The 26,691-nt window shown below is 40.6% G+C and overlaps 3 protein-coding genes across 8 annotated transcripts in view; 1 reads left to right on the top strand and 2 right to left on the bottom strand.

Moving 5' to 3' along the window:
• Nucleotides 1-193: 193 nt before the first annotated feature.
• Nucleotides 194-10,809, bottom strand: tnnt2d (troponin T2d, cardiac). 2 transcript variants are annotated; one of them, NM_001025179.1, is given in 12 exon segments: nt 194-421; nt 522-559; nt 731-821; nt 5,929-6,041; nt 6,113-6,226; nt 6,412-6,489; nt 9,022-9,138; nt 9,250-9,307; nt 9,390-9,414; nt 10,447-10,454; nt 10,582-10,621; nt 10,757-10,795. In NM_001025179.1, coding segments are annotated over 11 exon segments (726 nt in total). In that variant the 5' UTR covers nt 10,620-10,621; nt 10,757-10,795; the 3' UTR covers nt 194-375.
• Nucleotides 777-26,691, top strand: part of LOC101885990 (interleukin-17 receptor A) — a 170,965-nt gene continuing 145,050 nt past the window's right edge. Inside the window, exon 1 of one of the 2 annotated variants that reach the window (XM_087312201.1) lies at nt 777-844. The gene's annotated coding sequence lies outside the window, so the exon portion shown is untranslated. The remainder of the gene's footprint in view (nt 845-26,691) is intronic. The other variant, XM_087312205.1, reaches the window with a different exon arrangement.
• cald1b (caldesmon 1b) overlaps nt 14,536-26,691 on the bottom strand; it is a 68,544-nt gene continuing 56,388 nt past the window's right edge. For 3 of the 4 annotated variants that reach the window (XM_087310900.1, XM_087310901.1, XM_087310902.1), the window contains 2 exons: nt 26,241-26,274; nt 14,536-15,493 (listed from right to left, as the gene is read on the bottom strand). In XM_087310900.1, coding sequence (XP_087167026.1) covers nt 15,480-15,493; nt 26,241-26,274 — 48 coding nt within the window. In that variant the 3' untranslated portion in view covers nt 14,536-15,479. 4 annotated transcript variants of the gene reach the window in all.

Here is a 26,691-nt window from a genome sequence, read left to right as displayed (position 1 = left end):
CTTTTGCCATGTTGGGTCATATAAAGCTATTGGAGATGCATAATTTGAGATTCTTGTCTTTTAATTATTTGTGTATTACCTATATTTATTTTAATTGCTGCAGTTTTATATGTATTATTATATGTTACTGATATAATGTTGCAGATAAATATTACATAATTTGAATGAGCATCATTTAGTGAGTAGACTGAAAGAGAGTATTATGCTATTATTTATTCAGTATTTGTTTTGGTAAAATAATCAATATACCGTAAAGCACAAATGTACAGCCAGAGCATGTTTGTGAGTTCAGAAAAATGATTTTAAACGTATCTCCATCAAACAAACAAATGAAAACACGATGACATGAATTGCTCTCATTTCTGCAGTCGACGTCTATCTCAGTCTTCCTCCCATCTTGCCTTTGCCGCGTCCTTTGGCACTAAAAGATAGACAAAGCAAGAGTTTGAAAATAGGTCCAGGCTTTTAAACTGAATGTTATTTAACACCCTAGTGACATTTTTAGGCTTGTGCTTTTTTACCTCTGGTGATCCTTGACGCGGCAAAGCAGCTGATTTATCTGCGAGAGAGAAATAGCTACTAACAGTGATAATGAACGCGGCACATTTACCTCAGAACAAACTCTAGCTCTTCAAAGTCAACTGCGTTTAACTGTCAAACGATCGGGGAAAATTTCATAAAGCCTCATTAGCGACGTAAAGTAAGTTGAAGAAGTTTAGATATCACTTACGTCATATTTCTGCCGTTTCAGTTTATCGTTCAGATCGTATTTTTCTGCTTCCAGCGTCATCAGCCACTGCCACAGCTCAGTAGCTTTATCCCTGCAACGAGAGACAGGAAAGAGGTACGTTTTTATTCATCCATCCATCCATCCATCCATTCTATTTGGTGTTTTCGCTGTTATGTTGTTAACCCAGGTCAGTATATTTTAAATAGAATGTTCTCGAAACGTTCTTTAAGGCTCGTTGCAAAATATCTACCCTGCAACCACTGATATTTACATTAGGTGTTGCACAGGTCATTAAAAGGAATACGTCAATAGAGCCGCCATTTTAGTACAGGGTAGTGCTCCTCTGAAATGAATGTGGGACCAAGGTGGCCTGGAAGACTGGCCGTCCCGAGATAAATACACATATATCTATGATCGGGAGTTTTCCCTGTAGTCAGTACGACATTTTTTTTTTTAATTACGGAAATTATAATTTTACATTACTTTTCAACATCAATGGATAAGTGACCGCACAGGCATTGCCGACAAAGAGCATGTAATTATCAGTTGCGGCTCTAGAGAAGTCAACAAGCTTGGACCCCCTAATTGTGAACGAATATTTTTGTGACCCACCCAGTCACTCTGGTCTACACCACCACTGGTGATTGTGTGCATGGAAATGTATTATTCTCCCTCCTTGTTACATTTGATTGGAAACACACCCGCTTTCACTCCTAATTCTAATGGAGGGAGCGATTTGCTTGTGAATGAATCTCCGTTATGAATGACTCCTTCACTTAGCCGACATTAATACTACAAGTTTCTGACACCGTATTTTATTTACAATGTTTGCTGATTTTATTCAATCAAACTAGCATCAGCTTAGTATTTAGTGCGAGTTGGTGCTACTTTCCTTGTGATCAGTGCACTAAGGGACTGTATTATCAGTACTTGTTGAGCACAAAAGTTCGTAACACGAAATCTTACATATGAAATGTTCTGCCTTTATGCTTTGTTTTCTTTGTTTGCTCGTTACTACACCCATACACATCGCTAAAGTCTGGCATCTTCAGATTGGCTTTAGGCTTGACTAGTGCAGTTGAATGACTTTTATTCTGCAGCCCTGTATAATTATGGCGGCGCTATTGATATGCGATATTTAGTGTATATATATCTATGCCCTGCAACATTCTTGGAAGAATGTCTAAACACTGGTAACACTTTATAATAACTGTACACTATGAGTAATTTATTAAGCATTAGCAAGTAGTTAATTAATCATTTGTAAACATTAACTCGACAATAATAGACATTAGTAAGCAGTTCATTACTACAGCTACAAATGTAGTATTCTTGACTTATCACATGACATGTATTAGAGACATTTTACCAGAAACATACATTATCTGTCCCTTAAATAAATACAGTAAATAAAAAGTGTTTAATCCCAAAAATCTCTAAAATGGACTGACGGTTGATTTCTGTGAGTTGGTCTGTAAAGAAATAGGTCATTCGTTTGGTTTTCAGATTTTTTTTCTTTACTCAAAACACTTGAAAATTTATAAACCTTGTCCTTATCCTCAGCCCGATTGAACCTACAGCTTTAATAGTTTTGTTATGCTAAAAACTGTTATTTAGATAAACAATACTTCAGAAATAGCAAGTTTAAGCTGTTATCATTCTCATCAAAAAACATGAAATTATAAATACATTCTACAAATACAGTGTTTCCTCTATTGAAGAATAGAGGAATGGAAGAATGAATGTAGCTTAAACCATGAAATAAATACTATTTTACAATTGTCCCCATGTTTCATTAAATTTGCATTAAATTTAACATAAAATGTGTGCAATACACCTTTAAGGCTATGACTCAGAAGCAGAGATTGGTGTGCTCCAGTTTCCCCCACAGTCCAAAGACATGCGTTATAGGTAAATTGGATGGACTAAATTGTCCGTAGTGTATGAATGTGTGGATGTTTCACAGAGATGGGTTGCGGCTGGAAGGGCATCCGCTGCGTAAAAAACGTGCTGGATAAGTTGGCGGTTCATTCTGCTGTGGCGATCCCGGATTAATAAAGGGACTAAGCCGAAAAGAAAATGAATGAATGATACATTTTTAAATTGGGCTCATTACTTTCATTTTAATGCATTTTGTGGTGCGATCTATTATTTCTTGTCATTGCGCAATTTGCACGCCTTTTTAATTTAATCAATCTTTTTCTTTTCAGCCTCTGATCACACATTGTATGTAGGCTTGTTTATTAAGCTTACCATGGTAACGGCAAGAATGAGGAACTTGGATGAGACAGAATCAGTGATGTAAACATGACCAATGTCATGATTAATAATAAGACTAAAATAATAGACTTAAATGTAATAAGTAATAGTAAAGTAATAGACTAAAATGCGCTTTGGTCGACCAGATCACAGCTAAACGAGACACATTTCTGTTCAGATCTGGCATTTAAATGGGGTTGAAGTCTTTTGTCCACTTTTGACCACGCTGTACTTTCACGCTTCTCTGATCTTTCAATCTAATACTGTAAAAAAAAAAAAAATTTACACGTAGTGAAATTAAAACAGGTAGCAGTAATGAATACTTTTTACTTAAGTACATATTTCAGCACGTAATTCTTTACTTTTACTGAAATACAAAAGTGTGGTGAGTACTTCTACTTTTACCAGAGTCGTTTTAAACATGAGTATCTGTACTTCTACTTGTGTAAAGGATGTGTGTACTTTTGCCATCTCTGCTCAGAAGTGATGGAGGAGAAGCTGACAATGATCAAGGATGTGCCTATCATCGAATTGTATAGTTTTATGCTTTTTTGTATGATTTTTTGAAGACGAAAAGCTTTAAAATCAGGCTTTGTCACATTTTTAAAGTAAAAAAAGTACATTTCTGGAAGAATGTCCCATTAGGCTACCTTATGTACCTAATGATTCATTTCTCACTACTTACAGTTTTTCTCAGTGGCTTTGGTGCATTTCTCACAACACTAGTGCATTTCTGCACAACAGTTAATGCATTTCTCAAAACAATTATTACAAACTGCAAAACCTAGTTCATTACCCTCAAAAGTGTGTCACATGCTCAAATTGGATAGCTCATTCCTCAAAAGCAAGTATTGATTCTAATGAAAGTGTCAGTGTCATCAAGATAAAAAAAAGTCCTGACACCATTGTTTACGAACAAGATAGTCAAATGGCTGTGTCATGCTTTCATTATGACAGTTTGACAGTTTTCAAACAATATTGCAGTACATATTGGAACTGAATCTACAACATACACAGGTCTGTAAATCATTCATCAAATTGTTCAATTTTGAAGTCATTTTCAGGAAAATAAAGATTTATATATTTTTTAATTTCTCAAAAGATTTTGACAACTGGTTCAACATTTGACTCAAGTAATGAAATGAGGACTATTAGTTTTATATGGAATGACTATTCAGCATTTACAAGTTTAGTTCATTTTGACTGACATGACATAAGCAAATAATAATGTTATAAAGCAGCAGAGAGTTGTATGAAAGCAATTGATGCATGTCCAAAAGCATTTGCAATTTGTTGGAAGGAATGAGAAACTGCTACTATTATGTGCATAAATTATCTGATGTGCAAATGTAAATAGTGTTGTGAGAAATACACCAAAGCCACTTGAGAAAAACTGTAGCTGGTGGTTTTTCATTAATGATCATTAAACTATTGAAATTAACACGTATATTTTTTATTTAGGCATTAAGGGCGTACTCACACTATGTACAGTTGCCTTGAAGTGGGCCAGAGCACAAGAGAACAGCTGCTTTAGAACTTCAAATGTTCAACAACCCTAACAGTATTGTATGTCGTAACAATAAAAATGAAAAAAATTACATACTCAGACGAGGATCAAACCCGGGTCGGCAGCGTCGTATTCTAACGTGCTAACCAGTGGACCACAACAGTTGTATATTTGGTGGTGACTCATCTGAGTTATATAATCATTAACCTGCAGGCTGGTTGTATATAAAAAGAGCAGTGCTGCGGTAAAATAAGGAATAAGAAGACTGTGGTCAAGTAAATAAATAAATTGATTTAAAAAGTGTGACTGCTGAGAGCAAAAAATTCTGGAGCTAGGGACACCGGCCCTCGTGGCCAAAAAACGGACCGGCCCACCGGGAATTTTCCTGGTCCTCCCGATTAGCCAATCCGGGCCTGCTTTTCCCCCACCCATCTTAGAAAAAAGGTGCAGCTTAGAGGTTTGCGTCTTTAATAATTTACAACACTTTGTGTTCATTGAACAGTAAGAATGATTAATAAATCCATATGAAGCAGTCGCTTTAAAGTCAAGACTCATCTTTAGTTTGGGGCTCAAGTGCACTTTGCACTCACACACTCACACACTACAAGCGTACCGCGCCTGAGCCCATCTCTTCCAAAGGGCCAGGGCCGGCCAAGTGTATTACGCCTGAGCCCAATTCAGAGCACTCACACTTCTCAAACCATCCGGGAAATGGGCCCAGGCACGGTTCGGATAGCATAATGTAAGTACTTCCTAAGTAGCAGTTACTTTGTATGTTACAACACAACTTCATGCAGTTTTGTAAACTAATTTAAAGTGAGGGCTACCTAAGCTTTATAAATCCCTTAAAAATGGCAATAAAAGAAAAAAAGGAAATGAATGACAGAGTGATTCATAACATATACACTGCTCAAAAAAAGGGAACACTTGTCAAGTGTTTTTTATTTTTATTTTCCTTGAGCAGTATATAAAGTTGAGGGCAAAATATCACCTCTGGAACAGATTATGTTTAATTCCGTGTAAATGCTACCAATGTGAGCTTGAATACCGTTTCACGTGACATTTAATGCCTTACTGAAAGCAGCAGCAGATAGTTTACCTCAGATCTTGAAAATAAAATAACTAGCGAAAGGTTTGAAAATGAAAGTTGGAACTGTGCAAACCAACAGCATTAGTCACCCAGCCTATGCACTTTAAATAATATCTAAGAAGTTAAATATGTATTATTAGATTATAACCCCTACCATTTTGTTGGGAGTGCAGTTGCTGGTATTTAAATGTTTCTGGTGTGTCACTTTTTTACACAGTGTTAGTCTGCTATTTATAATTTAATTATAAATTATTATTAAAATTTAAAATCTACATTACTTACAAAAATATATTTTTAAAGACACTATAGTGATGTCGACAATGGCGAGTATACTTATCATACTTGAGTTTGTCGTCACTCAGATGGTCAATGTTCAGTGGTTTGCGACGGTCAGCCAGGATCTTCTTCTTCTTCTCTCTTTCGGTCTGTTTCTTGGCACCTTTGCGTCCCTCACCCTTTAATAGAGCAATAATTAAAGTATTAATAAAACATGTTTTCAGACATTCTGTATGAAAAAAACACTAACCTTTTGCTGTATTCCTCCATACTGATGGGTCATGTTAGTGAGAGCTTTCTTCTTTTTGGCATCTTCATCGTGCTTCTTTCTCTGCTCTTCCTGCTCCTTCCTCTCTCTTTCTTCCTGTCAACAATTTACATGGATTAGTTTAGTGAGGAATCAATGAAAAATTAATCAAAAATGTTTTGTAGAAAGGATTTGTTTGGCTAAATGAGGGTTTATCTTCAACAAAGCTCAATCAGGACTTCTGTCTAGTTTGGAGTCATTGTTATGACAATGTTGATAGTCAGAATTTGACAGAAACTTACAGCGAGTCTGGCTTGACGCTCTTTCTCTCTCTCAGCTCTTACTCGCTGCTGTTCGGCCCTTTCTGCTCGCCTCTTTTCCTGTTAATACAAATGTTAACTTTTAAACACTTGGCAGGCACATTTATCCAAAGCAATGCGCAAATGAGATTAGATAGAATTAAAATAATTAAATGTAAAAATGTGAATAATGTGTGAATCATGGCTTCCGTAATTACTCGTTACCACGTTTGTTAACTAAAGGGGTGCTCCACTATAATGTCATATTTTAAAATTTGTGGCTTTGTGAACATGAACAATATCTCTAAATGTAATATGCTCAAAGTTCAATGCAAAGGTAGATGGTGGCTTAGAAAAGCCTACAGCGAACGAAATTCAGTGGCTACAAAAAAAAAAAAATATATATATATATATCCAGGCTACTGAGGTCACAAGGGCTTCCAGTTACGTGCATTCACCACATGCACACACCCTATAACGTTATAGCAGAGAAAGCTAAAATGCTGTCCAAATGCTGCTATTTCCACAGAGCTCATCCTGTTTCTGTATTTGGTCTTCCAAATTACACGACACAAAGAGAGACGTGCTAACAGTTTAATTTTAATTATGTTCCAGAGAATTATAAAAAAAATATATAGCTAGCATTTGACAAAAGACAGCTTTCAGAATCTCTCCCAAAATCTCTATTTTTATATGTTAAAACTGATCAACTACATGCACAGTTTCTAGCGTTAATAATATGTTATAGCAAGGATGTAAACAATGGGAAATGCTGTTTGGCACCGCTAACAATTTAGCTACAAATTCATATTTACCAGTCAAACCACTGTAAGCACCCACAATCTTCAGCAGCGCTGCAGTGTCTCTCTATGCGGCCGCTTTTTTCTATGCATACTACAGTACATCTCAAAAAACAAACTCGCAAATGATTTGTGTGATACGTGATACGATTTTATAATACTTACAAATGCTTATTCCAAAAATATGTGAAAGACACTTGTCAGATATTATTTAAGAGAGCAGGTGTGAGGTTCAGCTGTGTGCTCTTGATTTTCTGTCTGATTCAGGCAAACTGATACTGCTGTTTGTGCAAAAGCTTGTGCTTGTAGGGGCTTGACGTGGTGACGTGGAGCCAATCCCTGAATTACAGCACATTATATTAGCTGACCAATCAGAGCCTCTTGAGGCAGGCCTTTCAGAGGAACTCGGAAATATGACAGATTTTCATGTTGGCTGAGTAGCTGTGTATAATCAAAGTAAGATTTATGAAAAAGTAACGTGATTTTGTGAAGCATGAGCACACATTGCTTTGCATCCTATCAACACAATCAAGCCTTAAAAATACAATGTGGACCACCCCGTTAATCGCATGTAAATAACATGAACTCATGACCTGTTAAAGTATTAATATGTCATGAATTTACTTAAAGGGGCACATTATTATTAACTGACTACTCATTACTTCATTTGTTTAAACTGTCATTATGATGTAGCCAGAACACTTTTCTATTGTTTTTCAATGTAAACATGCACTAGACAGATGGAACACAGGAGTTAGTGAGTTAATACATTAATGAACAAACATGTACAGCAAGTGACTCATGTTGTAGTTAAAGTTAGTTCCTCATTAGCACATGCCTTGACTCATGATTAGTTTATAATGAATTAACATTTCATTTACAAATTAATTCATAAGTATTCAAGTACTGTTATTGTAAAGTATTATAGATAGATAGAGACAGACAGACAGACAGACAGACAGACAGACAGACAGACAGACAGATAGATAGATAGATAGATGTATGCAAAGAGAACATGTTGATTATGTCAGTCTCTTGATTACTCACAAAACTTGTTTTCACCTCATGCAAATAAATTGATTGTGGAGGGCATTTAGACAAATTCCACAGGTTTGTGGTAAAAGCGGTGCACATTCTGCATCGTTCCCATGTGCCAAAGTTTACAATAATAACAAATCTTTAAAAATAACAAAAGCGAACAACCTGTGCTTCTATCGTATGTCTTTGTGAACTTGAGCACGTCAAAAAGAGAAGGAAACCTTTCTTGCTTTACAAACATAAAAACTATAGCCAAACTATAGAGTACAAAATGTCTAGTTTTACATGAACCAGTTCAAATGGAACGAATATTTTTATGAGATTACTTTATCTTTAAGAAACATGCAACTTTAATAAGCCAATAAACAAAGAAAGCATTGGTTCATCAATATATTATTATAACTTTGACAAGCTTTACTTGCACCTGAACGTTATTAGTCTTTGTAAATCATTAAAGGCTCATTATTATGAATTTAATACTTTAATAATAGAGATTTGAGTGCCAGTGGACCAGGAATTTCTTTAGTTGAGAGCAGCTCTGCTTTTTATAGTACTTTACAACATTGGTCAATGTCATGATTGACCTTGACAATTTGGTTTGACTGAATAAATGTGTCACATGACATTATTTTTGTCTTTTTTCAATACTTGTCACTTTTCTCTTTCACTGTCTGCACAAGTAGGACTTTTATTTTGAAATATTTTTATTGTGGGCTGAAAAAGAAAGAAGGTGATTGATGACTTCTTTGCTTTTTACAAAGAAGTAAACACTCACGATTCTGTTGACCAGAGCAATGAGTTCCTCTTCATCTTTCTGTCTCTGGAGGAAATGAGCCTCTATAAGAGACTGCAGTTCTGTTAAATCCTTTTCCTGACGCTTTTTTTGGATGTCCTATACACACACAAACACACACACAATACATGTTATAATCAGTTTAAAAACGTAAAATGTGTGTTTGTGTTTAGAAGAAGTGTATCACAGAAAAAAAACTCTCAGACTCACATCAAAATCTACTTTATCCCCCTCAGGGATTTTTGGTGCTTGGATATTTGATAGATACCTGAAGATAAAACATTAAGACATTTATAATATTGTAAAAAGTGAATAAAGGATTATGTAAACAGGAGGATAAGGAAACTTACTTTGGTTTAGACTTTGACTCATCCACTATAATTGGAAAGAGCAAGAGATGTTTTTAATAGCAGATGAGCAGAATAAATAATTCAAATAGTTCAAATAATTTAAAAACTAAGCAAAAAGTGCAAACTTTGCTCAGATAAATAACCAGTAAAAGAAATGACACCACTGTGTATTTGCTGCTTGCTTGTTGGTAATTATACTTGGTACAAAAATATATCAGGATTAATTATGATTATAATAAATAAACGAGTCTGGATCTAATTGATTTTTATATGAATTTTTACATTTACATTTTTTTTTTTTAGATTTTCTTGAGAAAGTCTTATTTGTTTTTTTTTCAGTTAGAATAAAAGCAGTTATTTATTTTTTATAACTATTTGAAAGCCAAAATTATTAGCCCCTTTAAGCTTTTTTTTTTTCTCGATAGGCTACAGAACAAACCATCATTATAATATAACTTGCCTAATTACCTGCCTAGTTAACCTAAATAACCCTGAACCTTTAAATGTCACCTTAAGCTGTATAGAAGTGTCTTGAAAAATATCTAGTCAAATATTATTTACTTTCATCATGGCTACATAAATTAGATAAAATAAATTAGTTATTAGAAATGAGTTATTAAAACTATTATGTTTAGAAATGTGTTGAAAGAATCTCTTCGTTTAGCAGAAATTGGGGGTAAAAAATAAACAGGGGGGCTAATAATTCAGGGGGGATAATATATATATATACTACTGGTCAAAGGTTTGGGGTCTGTTTTTTATTATTATTTTAATAATAATTTAAATAAAATTATTCTGTTCATCAAGGTGGACTTCATTAAATGTAAAAAAAGTGAAATAGTTATTGATTAAGAAAGTATTGATTAAGGAAGAAAGTAGTTACTCATACAAAAAGGTTTTTGAGGGTTTTTAATATAAACATGTAATAACGCAACAATGCAACGCAACTTAAATTTATTTATTAAACATTAGTCATGTTAGTCTTAACCTATAATAGTGCAACTTAAATAAGTGGTGGCACATATTTACAAATCAAAGACAGTTTGTAATACTGTACCTTCCTCCCTTTTGCAAAGCATACAGAAAAAACATACAGAAAAAAAAGAGTAAAGGTGATAAAACAATGTATAAGATTAATGAGAAAATTCAATGTATGTGCAAACCTGTAAATAAACAGGTGAGTGATACTTACTGAACTGCCTCATCCATCACATCTTCAGTATCAGACATGACTGAAACAAAAAGTGAATTATTATCTAAGATATTATATTATAATTATAATTGTTCCTATAAGGAGATAATCTGCTGAAACTATGAAAATATCTATAAATAAATATGCAGAAATAGATTCATCTGTAAACCCTTACCTGTGTAGTGTGTTAATGTCAGAGATGGAGAAGCTCTGTGTTTAGAGTGCAGCGGCCCTCAGTTTCATTACTAACATACTCACACACCACGTGACCACAATGCCTTTTCATTGGCGTGTACCTAAAGCATTTGTCTATTGTTAGCCGGTCAGATGCATTTCAGTGAAGATCTAAAACCAACCATTCTCTTTGACCCGCTCGCAGTCGCTCTGTGAAACTCAATACATCGAGAGAAAGAAGCAAACGGCTTGTAGCCAATGACAGTGAGAGCAGAAAACACACCGAGGCGATGGATGCATGTATTGTTACTTTACTTTGAAAGCTTGTTTGACATTAAAATGATTGTTCAGTTGTTGAAATGATCATTGGTCGTTTCAACTGTTGAGCTTTATTATAATACTTAATACTGATAATCACAAATGTAGAATTCATAGCATGTTGTTGAGACTCCAAGTGCAAAGCATATGAATAAAACGCAAAAACAGCGGGATTTGCAAAACACAATCAAACATTTAACATGTTACAAAGCATCATACAAGTAAAACGAACAGGTCTTTAAATCTTCATGCACAAAAAAAATCTAGAAATTGGCGGATTTTTAAAAATATCTATTTTTAAAAATTCATTTAGTTTTAAATCAAAGCTAACACTGTGACATGACGACAAACAATTAAAATATATATTTTTACATTTTAAAAAGGTTTTGTCCTAACTAACCCACAATTTATGACAAGTGATAAGATTCAGTGTTATAAAAGTTTTTATAAAACAGATTTATTTTGTATTTATTTTAGTTCAAATGATTTGATTGAAATTTCTTGCTTCCATTTCCACAATACACCTGCTAAAACAATAGCATACTCTCTACGACAGTGATTTTGTGCTTTAATAAATGTTAAAAAGTCATCCGTTGCGTAAAACATATGGTAGTATAGTTGGCGGTTCATTCCGCTGTAGCGACCCCTGATAAACAACTGACTAAGCTGAAAGAAAATTAAGAATAAATGTTAAAAAAAAAAAAAAATTTGTGAGTTTTAATATTATACAAGCCATGCTAAAAGCGCTCAGATCTTGAAAACCGATTAACAAATTGAACAGTAATCATTATGGCTTTATGACTAGCAACTAACAGCCAATCACATGCTTCAAATTTAAAAGCTTACAAACTTGAGTCAATAATATACATTAAACAAGATGCAATGCTATGGCATTTACATAAATAAGTTATGTCCTGCATTATATTTAACTTTGATCTATTTTAAGCGTTAAAAAAAAGTTGCGACACGTGATAAAGATTGTGTCATAGTCACTTTAGTCACACAAGGCTTTATATTTTTAATACTTTTAAAATGATTTTAGGTGTCACGGTGGCACAGTGGGTAGCACAATTTACTCACAGCAAGAAGGTGGCTGGTTTAAGCCTCGGCTGGGTCAGTTGGCATTTCTGTGTGGAGTTTGCATGTTCTCTCCGTGGTAGCGTGGGTTTCCTCCGGGTGCTCCGGTTTCCCGAAGTCCAAAGACATATGTTAATTTGGTAAGCTAAATTGTCTGTAGTGTATGTGTGTAAATAAGCGTGAATGGATGTTTTCCAGTATTGGGTTGCAGCTGGAAGCGCATTCGCTGCATAAAACATATGCTAGATAAGTTAGCAGGTCATTCTGGTGTGGCGACCCCAGATTAATAAAGGGACTAAGCTGAATAGAAAATGAATGAATGAATAATAAAATAGTTTTAATGTTAAAAAATTTCTATTATGGGTGGCACGGTGGCTCAGTGGTTAGCAGTGTAGGCTCACAGCAAGGTGGTCAACGGTTCGAGTGCCAGCTGGACCTGTTGGCATTTCTAAGTGGAGTTTGTATGTTCTCCCCATGCTCCCATAGGTTTCCTCTGGGTGCTCCAGTGTTTGTGTGGTGTGTGTGTGTGTGTGAATGTGAATGTGAAAGTGTATGGGTGTTTCTCAGTACTGGGTTGTGGCTGGAAGGGCATCCGCTTTGTAAAGTACTGGAATAGTTGGTGGGTCATTCCGCTGTGGCTTATAAATCAGAGACAAAGCCGAAGTAGAATGAAGGAATGAATGAATGAATTCATTTTTATTAAGTGCAATGCACAAGCAAAGGGAGCTCCGCCCACCCATGTTCTCCTCTGATTAGCTGATATTAATAACATTTGTTTTGTCTCATTCTGTCATTTCTTTTTTAGACAGACAAATTGCTTGTCATTGGAATCGTTTGATGTCGCATTTGGTTAGCATATTGCATAAAGATGCCGTCACATTTACTGTTGTTTAGTGAATGTTCGTTAGAAAAATTCTGTCATTTTAATAGAAATCAAAACAGTTGCGAAACGATTTCCTCATAAATTTTTCAACCAGTACAAGTTGCGCATTTCTGCACAAATTATAAGCAAAAACATTGCTAATGCTAATTGCTATTAGTTCTAATGTTACTGGTGGCTGTAACATTAGCATAACTACTTATTAGCAGATTTAAAGATGTAATCAATATAAAATGTTTATGCAATTCAAAGTGAAATTTTCTTTCAGATTTGTTTTTGTTGAGTAAGCAAATATTAAAGCTAAATACAAATAATATAATGCATAAAACACATAATCATGCATAGATGTAAGAGCAAAAATAAATAGGCTTAATAATGTTGAAAAGATAGGCCAAAACACTTTTTACTTAAACACTTGCGTCCAATCAAACTCTGCAATGCACTTGTCACGTCACTGTAAAATTACCCTTTAACAGTTGATCTTGGGATTCATGGGTGTTTTTTTATTTTATTTACACTTTTCAATTATATTATAGGTTCTTGATTTGCAAAATGTAATTCAGAAGTTCATGTTATATGTGAAAAACACCCACATATTTGTCAACCCTCTCATTTTTACCGGGATTCTTCTGTATTTTACAATTATATCCCGATATCATGTCGTAAAGGTATTTTCCTGTATTTCTCCCATATTTTCAATCTTTCTATGAAGGGTGGCAATAAACATTAAAGAGCCGATCCTCCCTTTACGCAAACCATACTGTCGAAACACAAGTTGGCGCCCCTTGCTCTTAAATGTAAATCTGTTTGTGCTTTCATATTATTTTGACATGAAAACACTTTGAAATAAATATGAAACTTGCGGTATTCTCTTCCATTCCATTACATGCCCCTCCTATACAATCCTCAAAACAGTGAGTTCATGTAGTGGTGCGTGATTGTCAAGCACGCTCCATAAGGATAAATAGACAAACACAGGCGATGCGGTGGCACACTAGGTATTGCTGTCGCCTCACAGCAAGAAGGTCACTGGTTCGAGGATCGGTTGGCTCTGTTGACGTTTCTGTGTAGAGTTTGCATGTTCTCCCCGCGTTTGCATGGGTTTCCTCCGGGTGCTCTGGTTTCCCCCACAGTCCAAAGACATGCGGCACAGGTGAATTGGGTAAAGTAAATTGTCTGTAGTGTATGAGTGTGTATTGATGTTTTCCAAAGATGGGTTGCAGCTGAAAGGGCATCAGCTGCATAAAACATATGCTGGATACATTGGCGGTTCATTTCACTGTGGTGAGCCCAGATCAATTATGGGACTAAGCCGAAAAGAAAATGAGTGAATGAAATGTTGCCCGAACAGATTCTTTATATGTGAACTGGAAAGAAAGTAGACACTCTGGGTTTTGGGTGGTGCAGTGGGTAGCACGTTCGCCTCACAGCAAGAAGGTCGCTGGGTCGATCAACGGCTCAGTTGGCGTTTCTGTGTGGAGTTTGCATGTTCTCCCTGCATTCGCGTGGGTTTCCTCCGGGTGCTCCGGTTTCCCCCACAGTCCAAAGACATGCGGTACAGGTGAATTGAGTAGGCTAAATTGTCCGTAGTGTGTGAGTGTGTGTGAATGTGTGTGTGGATGTTTCCCAGAGATGGGTTGCGGCTGGAAGGGCATCCGCTGCGTAAAAACTTGCTGGAAAAGTTGGCGGTTCATTCCGCTGTGGCGAACCCGGATTAATAAAGGGACTAAGCCGACAAGAAAATGAATGAATGAATGAATGAATAAAAAAAAAAATAATAAAATAATAATAATAATAATAATAATAATAATAGCAACATCTAAACATGTCAGTCTTGGTGGGTTTTCTTTTAAATGCAACAAATTGTCTTAAATGAGCATAAACAGTTAGGAAGTAATATAATGCTTTCATTATAGATGTGTGCATTTTTAAAGTGATGTTATTTAATTTAATCAAACAAAAAATCTAAATGAGAGATTCATTCACTGCTCTTTAATCAGTATGTTTAAGTTTTACAGTGAAGAAACGGTTAATGAGTTGATTCAATATCTCTATAATAGTTATTAATTTGAAAAGGTTAAACTGTTTGCTCATTTATTTGCAGATTTGTCTCTTTATTATTTAATTATTAGGGTGTTGGGGGATATCCCTTATTTTCACATCCTAATGTTGACAGCTCAGCACCCATGAATCACAAAAAAGAAAACTGTTAATTAACAGATATTTTTATCAGCATTGTTGCTAATATTTGATGGTAATTACAATACTTTAATATGCATTGCTGGGCCTGTGCAATTGATAATAATAAAAATTATCAAAATTTTCAATGTCATACATTTTTTTCTGAATTTGTTAACCCTGTTAAATTTAAAATATGGGCCCTGCCGAATCATGCACATTTTATGAACCCTCTTCCACTTCATCTGCTCTTGGTGTTTGCAAACCGCCCTTATTTCCTTGTTCCTGCAAAACATAAGGGAATACTGTGCTGTTAATGTGCTAATGGCTTATCAAAGAGACAGAACAAGACAGTTACATTTGCTCTACATAATGAACGTCCTGTGCGTAACTCAACAGGCTTTTTCAACACATCCTCAAATATACAACAGCAAATAGATCAGCCATCCGCACCTGTTCCCTGTTAGTGAGTTAACGCTGTGGTGCCGAGACCCAGACAAATACATATGACCGACGTGCTCCGAGTTGTGTCACAAGTGTGACAAATATGTGTTACATTGTCGTCTATGTCACTCTCAAGGACAAACGCAGCCGAAAGACTAGTAAAGATATTACACATTTGCTCGCTTCTCTCTGAATTAATATTGTCAAGCCACAAAAACAACACCCCTGCTCTTAGATTTGGGTGTTAAGGCAGTTAATGTGATATAATGTGATACTTTCATCCTTTGCGTAATGCTAAATATTATACCGCTTTGCCGAGTGACATTATGCTAATCCAGTGATTGACTTCCATGCGTTGCCGCAGCAGAACAGCTGCGGCAGGGAATGTGACGCGTCACGGGCCTCCTGCTATACAATGCTTCATAGAAGGTGTGAGTGAAACGAACACGCTGGATTCATTCCTGACACGCCGGAGCTTCACAAAGTACTATTGTAGGAGAACAAGGTCAGGGACTTTAAATATAGCTTAGCATGAGAGATTTACAATTGTGCTGGTCAGTTAGGGCTATGACTTCAGTCAGTTAGAACACATTTACTGCTCCACCCTTTTTTTGGTCCAGTGTTAATTTCGGACCCTATTTGATTTTAATTGTAAGCATAAAAACATTATGCTACATATGGTGCATGCTCTAGGAAAGAAAGTCATTCAAATATGGAAGGACACAAGAGCCGTATCAGTCAGAGTTATCTGGTTTTTAATAATGTTCTCAAACAGTGTTTTTATACATTGTTCAAGGATTTTTTTCATAATAACCAAAATTGCTTACTACTTGGGTACTTGGGGAGGTACTTAGGGAGACCCGGAAGGCACGTGATGGTGGAGAAAAAAATAGGTGGAAGAAAAAAAAATAGTTGGAGGAAAAAAAATGGTGGAAGAAAAAAAATTGGTGGGAGAAAAAAAAACGAAGTGATAGAAAACATATTTTTACGTTTTTTTGCGTTCACTCGCAAAGATGTTTTGCATTATCTCGCAAAACTGTTTCTCTCTAACATGTTTAACCCTTACGTTTTTGCCAAAATTCTCCCACATTTTACCATTCTATCCCACTATCATCCTATCATTTCAAGAGTTCACACTTAGCTGATGATTGATAATAAAGCTTTTTTGGCATGCTGTCCCAGGAGAGAGCCCTGAGCTTATAAGATCCCTGAGCCCTGGGCTCCATTCCGTTGCAGGGCTTGAGGGGAGTTTGAGCTCAGGTAGATCTCGATTATTCCCCCTCCTGCTTATTGTAGCTAAGTGTCAGATATGGATGCTGAGAAGGTGTACTCAGCTTGGCTAAAAGTATTAATTATCACGTGCTTAGGATTAATTATTTAGGGTGCTTTTTTTTTAACTGTGGGAGGAAACCGGAGGACACGGGGAAAACCTATGTGAGCACGGGGAGAACGAGCAAAACTCTGCACAGAAACGTCACCTGGTTTGGAAAGGAATTAAACCAGGGGCATTCTTGCTGTGAGGCAACAGCGCTAATCACTGGCCCGTTTGAAATGAGGGAAAGTAGGGTTGGGTGGAGGAGTTTTTTTCGAGACGAAGACATTGAGATGAGAAAAAGTCTGGTTCCCCTTCGGGGGGAACTTCAGCACTATAAGTGGATTTGATTTGTAAAATCCACGCATTGGGAGGTTCGGTTCAGAAGCTACTCATCTGAAAGAGTATTGAACGGGCCAATTAAGAATGAATTGGCAGCGCAAGCCTGCGCAGGTGAGCGGCATAAGCAATCAACTGAGTATATAAGCTCACCTGGCGCCAGCAGACGCTATCCTTTTCGCTTCAGAGACTTTCTGATCGAGTCGATGAGGGTTCCTCCTGCTGTGACCAGCGATTCTGAGCGAACGAGAGCATTCTCCCGGTCCAGAGTGTGTACACGCAGTGGCAGACGGTCGAGCTGGGTTTCTTCCTTTGCCTGGCGTTCTTTGGGTCCGGTCCTCCAGAGCAGTGCGTATAAAGTTGCAAACTTCACAGAAAGAGCAACACAGTCGTGCAGCACGTCCTTATCAGGACGGCGCTCCGACTGTGCGTTTCTGGATGCGGTGGTTTCCTGTCCTCGGATGATGGGCGCGGGCATTGCGTTACATGTCTGGGGGTCCAGCATGTTAATGCGCTGCTCGCGGGCAGTTCATGTCGTCATTGCGATGCCATGACTGTTGCGCAAGATCGCGGTTAGCCTTTGCAAAAGGGTGAACCACCCCAGTTGTCCCCTGCTCTGCAGCGGGCACTCGGGCAGATCTGAGGGTTTCAGCGAGAGATAATCCGTCGCCCACGGGCCCGCGGACCTCCCGCTCCTCTAAGCGCTCCATCCAAGCTTCGGGCGGGGGAAGCGATCCGTCTAACAGATGGTAGCCCTTACGCCCGATGACACCGGAGACCAGATGTCCACCGCGGCATCGGAGGGTGGGCTTTCATTGTCCGATGATGATCCAGACCCGCTCGCCCCCTTCGGGCTGGTGAGCGCTGTCACTACGGATCCTGAAACGGACATGTTAGCCGTGCTTTCCCGGGCTGCTTCGGCCGTGGGTTGGAGATGGTTTATCCCCCAGCTCCGCGGCCGGACCGACTAGAGGGGCGTTCCCTTCTTCCCGGAGGTGCACAGTAGGCTCACGCGGTCTTGTAAAGCACTTTTTTCTGCTCGTGCTGCGTGTTCCTCCACCCTAACCACTCTTGACGGTGAAACAGCCAGGGGGTATGTGGCGATTCCTCAGGTTGAGTGCGCGATGGCGGTAAATCCGCGCGGCGCCTCTTCTTGGCGGGGTCCGCCTCGTCTCCCATCCAAAGCCTGTAAGTTATCTACCTCCCTCGGAGCTAGAGCTTACATAGCTGCGGGCCAGGCTGCTTCCGCCTTGCATGCGATAGCCACCTACCAGCGCTACCAAGCGCAGGCGCTGGCCGAGCTGCACGAGGGTGGGTCCAACCCAGGCTTACGAGCTTCGCACCGCCGCCGACTTAGCTCTTCGGACTACTGAGTCCGCTGCGTGTGCGTTGGGGAGGACGATGTCCACATTAGTGGTCCAGGAGCGCCACCCCTGGCTGATATGCGCAAAGTCGACAAAGTCCGCTTTCTTGACTTCCCCATATCCCCAGCCAGGTTCGGCGACACTGTCTGTGAATTCACCCAGGAATTCAAGGCGGTGAGAGAGCAGTTGGTGGGTGATGTCTTATCGGCGGTCCGTAGCCCGCTCCGCCCGCCGTGCCATTCATACCTGCTCCTCGCCGAAGGCGCCCGCCTACGAGAGCTGCTCCGCCCCCGCACACGCCTCAGGCGAAGCGAGCGCGTCGGGCACCTCGGAAGCAGGCAGCCCCCCTGCCCAGAACGCCGCTAAGTCCGGCAACGGACCGCGAAGCGCCCCTGGGACAGGCCATCTGGAGAAGAGGGAACTTGCTCTTTCCCCGCTGGAGGGCGGGGCCCCATTTCCAACGGCACTTTTTACTGCCATGAAAACATTATGAAAGGGCACTTTTCACTTCCCCAGATGTGACAGCCCGAAATCTGCCAGTCTGGGACGCTATGCTTTCTAGCTTGCAGATTCGGTGCGTTTCGCCAGTGGCTCACGAGCGCTGGGAGGACGGTCTCCTTTCTCCCACCCCTCGAGCCTCCCCTCCGGAGCTCGGGTTTGGAGTGAGAGCAAATATCTCACCTCCAGCTTTTCCGTGGGACCCGCGAGCTTCCCGGATCAGCACACCCACTCCGCGCTGCCCCACTGCTGGTACGTCAGCGATTGTAGCGATGAGTCCATTAGCGAGAGCTCTGCCTGCCTGGTTAGCGCGGGCCAGCTCTTCGCGGTGGCTCATACGCACAATCAGACTCGGCTATGCGATTCAGTTCGCGAAACGGCCCCCCAAGTCACGGGTGTGTATTCACCAGGGTCAGCCCCCTGTCCGCCCCTGTTTTGCGAGAGGAGATTGCTGTCCTCCTGGCGAAGGATGCAATCGAGCCGCTCCCTCCAGCCGAGATGGAGGGTGGGTTTTACAGCCCACGCTTCATCGTGCCCAAAAAGAGCGGTGGGTCACGGCCAATCCTAGATCTGCGCGTTTTGAACCGCTGCCTGCACAAGCTGCCGTTCAGAATGCTCACGCAGAAGCGCATCCTCCGGTGCGTTCGTCCTCTGGGTTGGTCTGCAGCATTAGACCTGATGGACGCGTATTTCCATGTCTCCACTCTTCCTCGCCACCGACAGTTTCTGCGGTTTGCGTTTGAAGGTCGAGCTTGGCAATACAAAGCCCTCCCCTTCGGGCTCTCTCTGTCTCCGCGGGTCCTCACCAAGCCCGCGGAGGGTGCCTCAGCGCCCCTTCGGCTCGCGGGCATCTGCATACTCAATTTCTTTACGACTGGCTGATTTTTGCCCTCTCTCGGAGCAGTTGATTATGCACAGAGACAAAGTGCTCTGGCACTTCCACCTGTGGGGATTTCAGGTCAACCGAGAAAAGAGCAAACTCGCCCCCGTGCAGAGGATCTCTTCTCTCGGGCTGGAGCTGGACTCGGTCACCATGGCAGCGCGCCTCTCCGGAGAGCGCGCTCAGCTGATGCTGTACTGTCTGAGAGAGCTCGACAGTAAAATAGTGGTCCCACTGAAACTATTTCAGAGGCTCCTGGGGCATATGGCATCCGCAGCCGCTTCATGCCGCTCGGATTATTCTATATGAGACCACTTCAGCACTGGCTTCACGATCGAGTCCCCAGACGCGCATGGCACGCGCGCGCACACCGAGTCTCTGTTACTGCGCTGTGTCGCCGCGCCCTCAGCCCTTGGAGCGACCCCTCGTTCCTACAGGCCTGGGTGTCTCTAGAACAGGCGTCCAGTCTTGTTGTCGTTTCAGCAGACACTTCCAACACGGGCTGGGGGGCTGTGCCTTGCGGGCATGCGGCTGCGGACCTGTGGAAAGGTACCCAGTTGCATTGGCATATCGCCTGGAGCTGTTGGCAGTGTTCCTCGCTCTCCACCGTTTTTTTCCGGTGCTGGAGCGGCAACACGTGCTGGTCAGGACGGACAGTACGGCGGCGGTGGCGTATATCAGCCGTATAGGGGGTATGCGCTCTCGCCGCATGTCTCAGCTCGCCCGCCGTCTGCTCCTCTGGAGTCATCCGCGGCTGAAATCGCTGCACGCCATTCATATTAAGGCAAGCTCAACCGTGCAGCCGATGCGCTCTCACGGCAGCCTTGCGTCCTGGAGAATGGAGACTCCACCCCGAGTCTGTTCAGCTGATATGGGCGCGATTCGGGGAAGCCCAGATCGATCTGTTGCTTCCCCCGAGATCGCTCATTGCTAGTTGTTCTTTCCCTGACCGAGTGCTCTCGGCACGGATGCACTGGCTTACAGCTGGCCTCGGGGCACGCGCAAATACGCGTTTCCCCCAGTGAGCCTGCCCGCGCAGTTACTGTGCAAGGTCAGGAAGAGGACGAGGAACAGGTTGCTGGTTGCGCCCCTCTGGCTCAACCGGACCTGGATGTCAGAGCTCTCCCTCGCGATAGCCCTCCCCTGGCAGTCCCTTCGAGAGAGCACCTACTCTCTCAGGGACAGGGCACCACCTGGCACCCTCGCCGATCTTTGAAGAGATTTTAGACGCGAGGAAGACTTAGGTAACCTCCGATTGCGGTGGCTAATACCGTCACTCGGGCTAGAGCCCCCTCCCCGAGCGCGCCTATGCCCTGACGTGGAGTCTATTCACTGAATGGTGTGTCTCTCGCTGAGAAGACCCCCGTAATTTGCCAGATCAGCGTTGTGCTTTCTTTACGCCGAGAGAAGCTGGAGAGCAGGCTGTCGCCCTCCACACTCAAGGTTACGTGGCTGCCATCTCCGCTCTCATAACGCGGTGGCTGGCAGCACCGTGGGAACGCATAACCTCATCATCCGGTTCCTCAGGGGCGTTAAGCGAATTAATCCACCCCGCCCCCTCTCATGCCCTCTTAGGATCTCGCCCTCGCTACACAAGCCGCGTCAGATCCCTTCGATCCTCGACTCAGTATCTTTCTGTCCCTGAAGACAGCTCTGCTGGTCGCGTTGATATCGATTAGAGGGTCGGGGACCCGGAGGCATTTTTCGGTCAGTGACTCGTGCCTGTAATTGGGCTGGCTTCTCTCACGTCCTGAGACCCCGCCCGCGATATGTGCCCAAGGTTCCTACCACTCCGTTTTAATACGAGGTAGTGAGCCTGCAAGCGCTGCCCTCGGAGGAGGCAGACCCAGCCCTTCTTTATTGTCCAGTTCGCGTTTTGCGTATTATCCGGACCGCACTCAGAGTTTAGATCATCTGAGCAGCTCTTCGTCTGTTATAACGGTCGGCAGCAGGGAAGTGCCGTACCGAAATAAGTTCCCACTAGATTGTGGATGCCTTTCTTTCACTATCAGAGCCGAGATAAGCCGCGTCCCCCGAGAGCGCGTGCGCACTCCACTCGGAGTTTCGCATCCTCTCGAGCGCGCGCACGCGGCGCCCCTCTAACAGACTTCTGTAGAGCTGCGGGCTGGGTGACACCCAACACATTTGCAAGGTTTTACAATCTGCGAGTGGAGCCGGTTTCCTCAAGGGTATTAGGTAACCCTTGGTGATTGAGGAAACAATTCGGTAGGGTGTTGAAACACGCTTGCTGCGCCATTTTCCCTAACACGGAGATACGTGCGCCTTTTTATCTGTCAGTAAAGTTCCCCGTCAGGTGAGCCCTGCAGATTCCTCCGTGGCCCCCAGCACTGACTCAGCGGAGGAGTCACTTGCTGGCCCACTACGTTGTAGGTCTGCCCGCTGGTCAGCCCGCGTTTTGGGTATAGGTGCCTGCTATGCGTGGTCCCCACTAGGCGATCCCATATGCTTATTCCGCCACGGTTAAGTCCCCCCCCCTGGGCGGACCCGTGTCTTCCCTCCCCGCTAACCACTCTTTTGCTATGCGTACTCCCCCTTTTTAGGGCTAGTCCATATGTAAATTCTGCCATCTATCCCCCCTTGGGTAACGAATGGCCTCCGCAGCGTCCTCCCTATCGGGATTGCACGCTTCCCAACGTACTGTCGTATTTTCCTAGAATTATCTAGATGCTCACGACTTCCCAAAAAATATATCTAAATCCGTAAAACTTCTGTTGAAGTAGGATAAATTAGGGCCAGGGACACGTTGGAGGACCGCGCCCCCCATGATGCGGGTGCGTCACGCTTGCTTGACTATCTCCTCATCGGGGGTGTTGGTAAGGTGCAGTCATTATGGCGCTTTCAATGGGCTCCCAATGCGTGGATTTTACAAATCAAATCCACTTATAGTGCTGAAGTTCCCCCCGAAGGGGAACGTTCGAGGTTACTAAAGTAACCCTTCGTTCCCCGAGGAGGGGAACGGAAGCACTATACTCCGTCGCCATAATGACTGTCCCTTAGCTGTTGAAAGTCTCTTCAGCTTAAAAAGGATAGCGTCTGCTGGCGCCAGGTGAGCTTATATACTCAGTTGATTGCTTATGCCGCTCACCTGCGCAGGCTTGCGCTGCCAATTCATTCTTAATTGGCCCGTTCAATACTCTTTCAGATGAGTAGCTTCTGAACCGAACCTCCCAATGCGTGGATTTTACAAATCAAATCCACTTATAGTGCTTCCGTTCCCCTCCTCGGGGAACGAAGGGTTACTTTAGTAACCTCGAACGTTATTTATAGTGAGTTAAGGATCCTCTAATAGGATAATTATTCATGAGCTAAAGTTGGAACAGCTGTGAACAATCATAAGCACGTGATCCTCTTGAAATGTGTTTATAAATAAACTTCACTAAGTATTTTTCCATATTTCTGATTTATGTTTAATCTTGAAAGCACGCTGAAATGAATATTAAAATGTCTGCATTGACTTTCTTTACATTAAAGCTGTGTGTTGAAGTGCTGACTGACTGACGCGCTCTGTACAATAAACTGATCCCAGATCAGCTTCTGTACACGCCATTTACAGAGGAGCAAAAGTGCAGGACACTTTTGGATTCGGATGTATGTTTAAACAGACAAATACACTGAATAATTTGTAAACATCTCTTTCCTGCATGTTTTATTTTAAACGGTTAATTTCCTCTTAAATGAGCACAAACAGTTTTTACAGTAATGGAATGCTTTCATTATAGATCTGTGCAATCTTACAGTGACAGCTCTGTTATCAAACAAAACCAAATATGAGATTCATTAGCTACTCGTTTGATAACAGAGGTGTCACTAAATGGCGTGTAAAGAAGCTGATTTGGGATCAGTTTATTGTACGGCGTGCGTCAGTCAGTCAGCGCTTATACATGCATTCATTGATTCATAGGTTGCATATGAAAGGCGACGATCGACGCACAGCTGTAATGTAAAGAAAGTGGGATAGAATGGTAAAATACGGGAGAATTTCGGCAAAAACTGGAGGGTTTACATGAATGAAGTGAACAGGAAGTGCTTTTGGAGAAACAGTTTTGCGAGGGAACACAAAAACCTTAAAAATATGTTTTCCTATCACTCAGTTTTTTTTTTCTTCCACCGATTTTTTTCCCTCCATCATGTCGCTTCCGGGTCTCTGTAGGTACTATTTGAAATGAAATTTACTTCATGACTGTTTGAAAAGTATGTTCTATATACAGACCCCCTAGTTTTTTGCAATTCCGCGATCGCTGAATTCAACGCAAAATCAAGAAAAAGTCACACATTTTCGCGGCCCTTCAGAGTTCCTAATTTAAATGAAAAATCACAAAAAAACATAAATAATCTCATAAAACATCTAATTCCAGACCATATAATTAAATTATATTTATTTCAGTTTGCAATTAATTGTTTTATAAGACTTACAGATGTTGCATACGCAACCCACGTGATGTATTTTAGATAGAAAAATGGCGTCTCACCTGCACCCTCACAATCATTACATTACATCCAGTGGGGTGAGAATGTTTTACAGCTGGTGAAGTCAATGCAAAGATGCAAATAGACATCCTGTGGCGCAAATTGGGCGTTTTATGCATTTGACGCACTTCAGATTGCAAAAGCAAGTTTTAAACATCTAACAAACAGACCCATGGAACAATGGAACAGCTTACAATGATGAAGGTTGATTCAAGGATGACGGCTGCTGGACGTGAACGAATTTAAGGACATTATTTGTGCTTTGCATGTATGGCTGGTATTATGATGAGTGTCAAATTGATAATTGATTTCATTTAACTCTTTCCTTGCAGTTAACGAGAGAAAACGCTTCCATGCCATTGATGGGTTTTACAGCAATCATTGTTTTAGGTGTATTACGATAGGGGAAGCCCTAACGCATGTCCTGAGTAAGGTACATAATGTCAGATGCTCCGGGAAGTAAAATCTGAGAGAAAGTAAGATCGTAGGTAAAAATAAGAGTTATACAACTTTCATTTGGCTTAATTCATACCGTTTTAGATCTGTTTTAGATATTGTCTTGACAAGAGACCAAAATAATGAAGCTCTATTTTTATGATTTGTATCAATGTCGTTGTGTCAGATTGCACATATAGTAGGCTACCTAATATGGTAAATATTAGTTATTTACACATATATATATATATATATATATATATATATATATATATATATATATATATATATATATATATATACAATTTTTATTGCAGAATTGTCCGCAAATTTCTGGTAATTACCACCACAAAATGAGTCATTTATATTGCAAAAAAAAATTTAAAAATCACAAAAAAAGGAGGTCTGTATATAGTATGAATCTAATTAGTATAACTAGAATTTGGACGTACACCGTCCACCATACTGTCATTACCACATGATCTGCCTGGATTAGTTGCATCACTCATATTCATAAATTCTCACCTGTGGCCTTATGGGATAGTAAAGTGTCGATTGGATGCACATTCAGAATCTCAATGGAGCTCATCCAGCTACTTCTTGCTGCCGATTTATTTGTTATCACCCGATTGTATGGCCGTTATCAGTGGTTAACAGCTTAGATTTGGGCCGGTAGGGGCCTTCTGCACCTACTAGCCCCTACTAGCCCCTACTTGCCCATATCTATCAGCTGATATCCACTGATAACACCCATACAATCAAATGGTTACATTCGAATTGGGTGCGCTTCTCGTCTACTTTTTTCAAATACTATGAATTCTTACACACTAATCGGCTTATTTACTACATAGGGAAGTATGCGATGTTTTGACACACCGGTATAATAATACTACTAAAAATAAGTATGGTTTAACTACAAATAAAAACAATGTTTATTGTTGCTAAAACCATGGTAGCCACATATTTACCATGGTTTTGCTACAGTAACCATAGTTTATTCATGGCATTTATGATGAAACTGTGGTTCTCCAAATGTGGTTATACAGTTCTACTATAATAAAACCATGGATTATTTTTTGCAAGGAATGACATAGTGAAATGTTCCTTAAATGGAAAATTAGTTCCGGTAGTTCTTGCAGTAAGTTTTTATGTAGCTGTTAGCAACATTAACAAAATGTTCTTACAGCATATTTTTATTAGCTGGGTTACTGGGCGAACTATTTATAAAAGGAAAACACATTTTTGGTAACTGAAATAAAAACACAAACTCACCATTTGTCACAAATTTACTTTTGGCTGCAAACACCTGAAACAAAGAAACACACTGTAAGAGTGAGTCTTTTCAACCTGATTCAACTGTGGTTTATTTAATAAACAATGAAAATATGAATTCAAAATATAAAATATTATAATTTAGATCATTTATTTGCAGAAAAGGACAGTAAGTCAAAATAAAATATGCTGTTTTCAGACAATACACACTGAATAAGAAAAACATATATCCAGATACGTAAGTGTTCTCTTAATTATTCCAGGGCTGTATAAAGATGAAATAGGCATTTTTGGGGGGACATTAGAACAGAACATACGTGAGCACTCTAATGATTTTGGTAACAGTGTCTGGGAAAGGGATAATGGGAAACAGGTGTGTTGATGAACCAATGTGCAACCTACATTATGTCAAATACTATAATTAATTAACCACTGAAATCATACAGACCCT

The sequence above is a fragment of the Danio rerio genome, chromosome 25 (genome assembly GCF_052040795.2).
Source record: "Danio rerio strain M-AB ecotype USA chromosome 25, GRCz13ab, whole genome shotgun sequence".
Taxonomy (NCBI): Eukaryota; Metazoa; Chordata; class Actinopteri; order Cypriniformes; family Danionidae; genus Danio; species Danio rerio.
Note: the sequence above shows the minus strand (reverse complement) of the source record. Positions and strands in the feature narration are given on the sequence as shown.

Coding starts and splice junctions, on each gene's coding strand:
- tnnt2d (XM_087311101.1), bottom strand. Junction 9,308..9,389: donor GAGTCAAAGTCTAAACCAAA/GTAAGTTTCCTT, acceptor TTTTATCTTCAG/GTATCTATCAAATATCCAAG. Junction 422..521: donor CGCGTCAAGGATCACCAGAG/GTAAAAAAGCAC, acceptor TCTATCTTTTAG/TGCCAAAGGACGCGGCAAAG.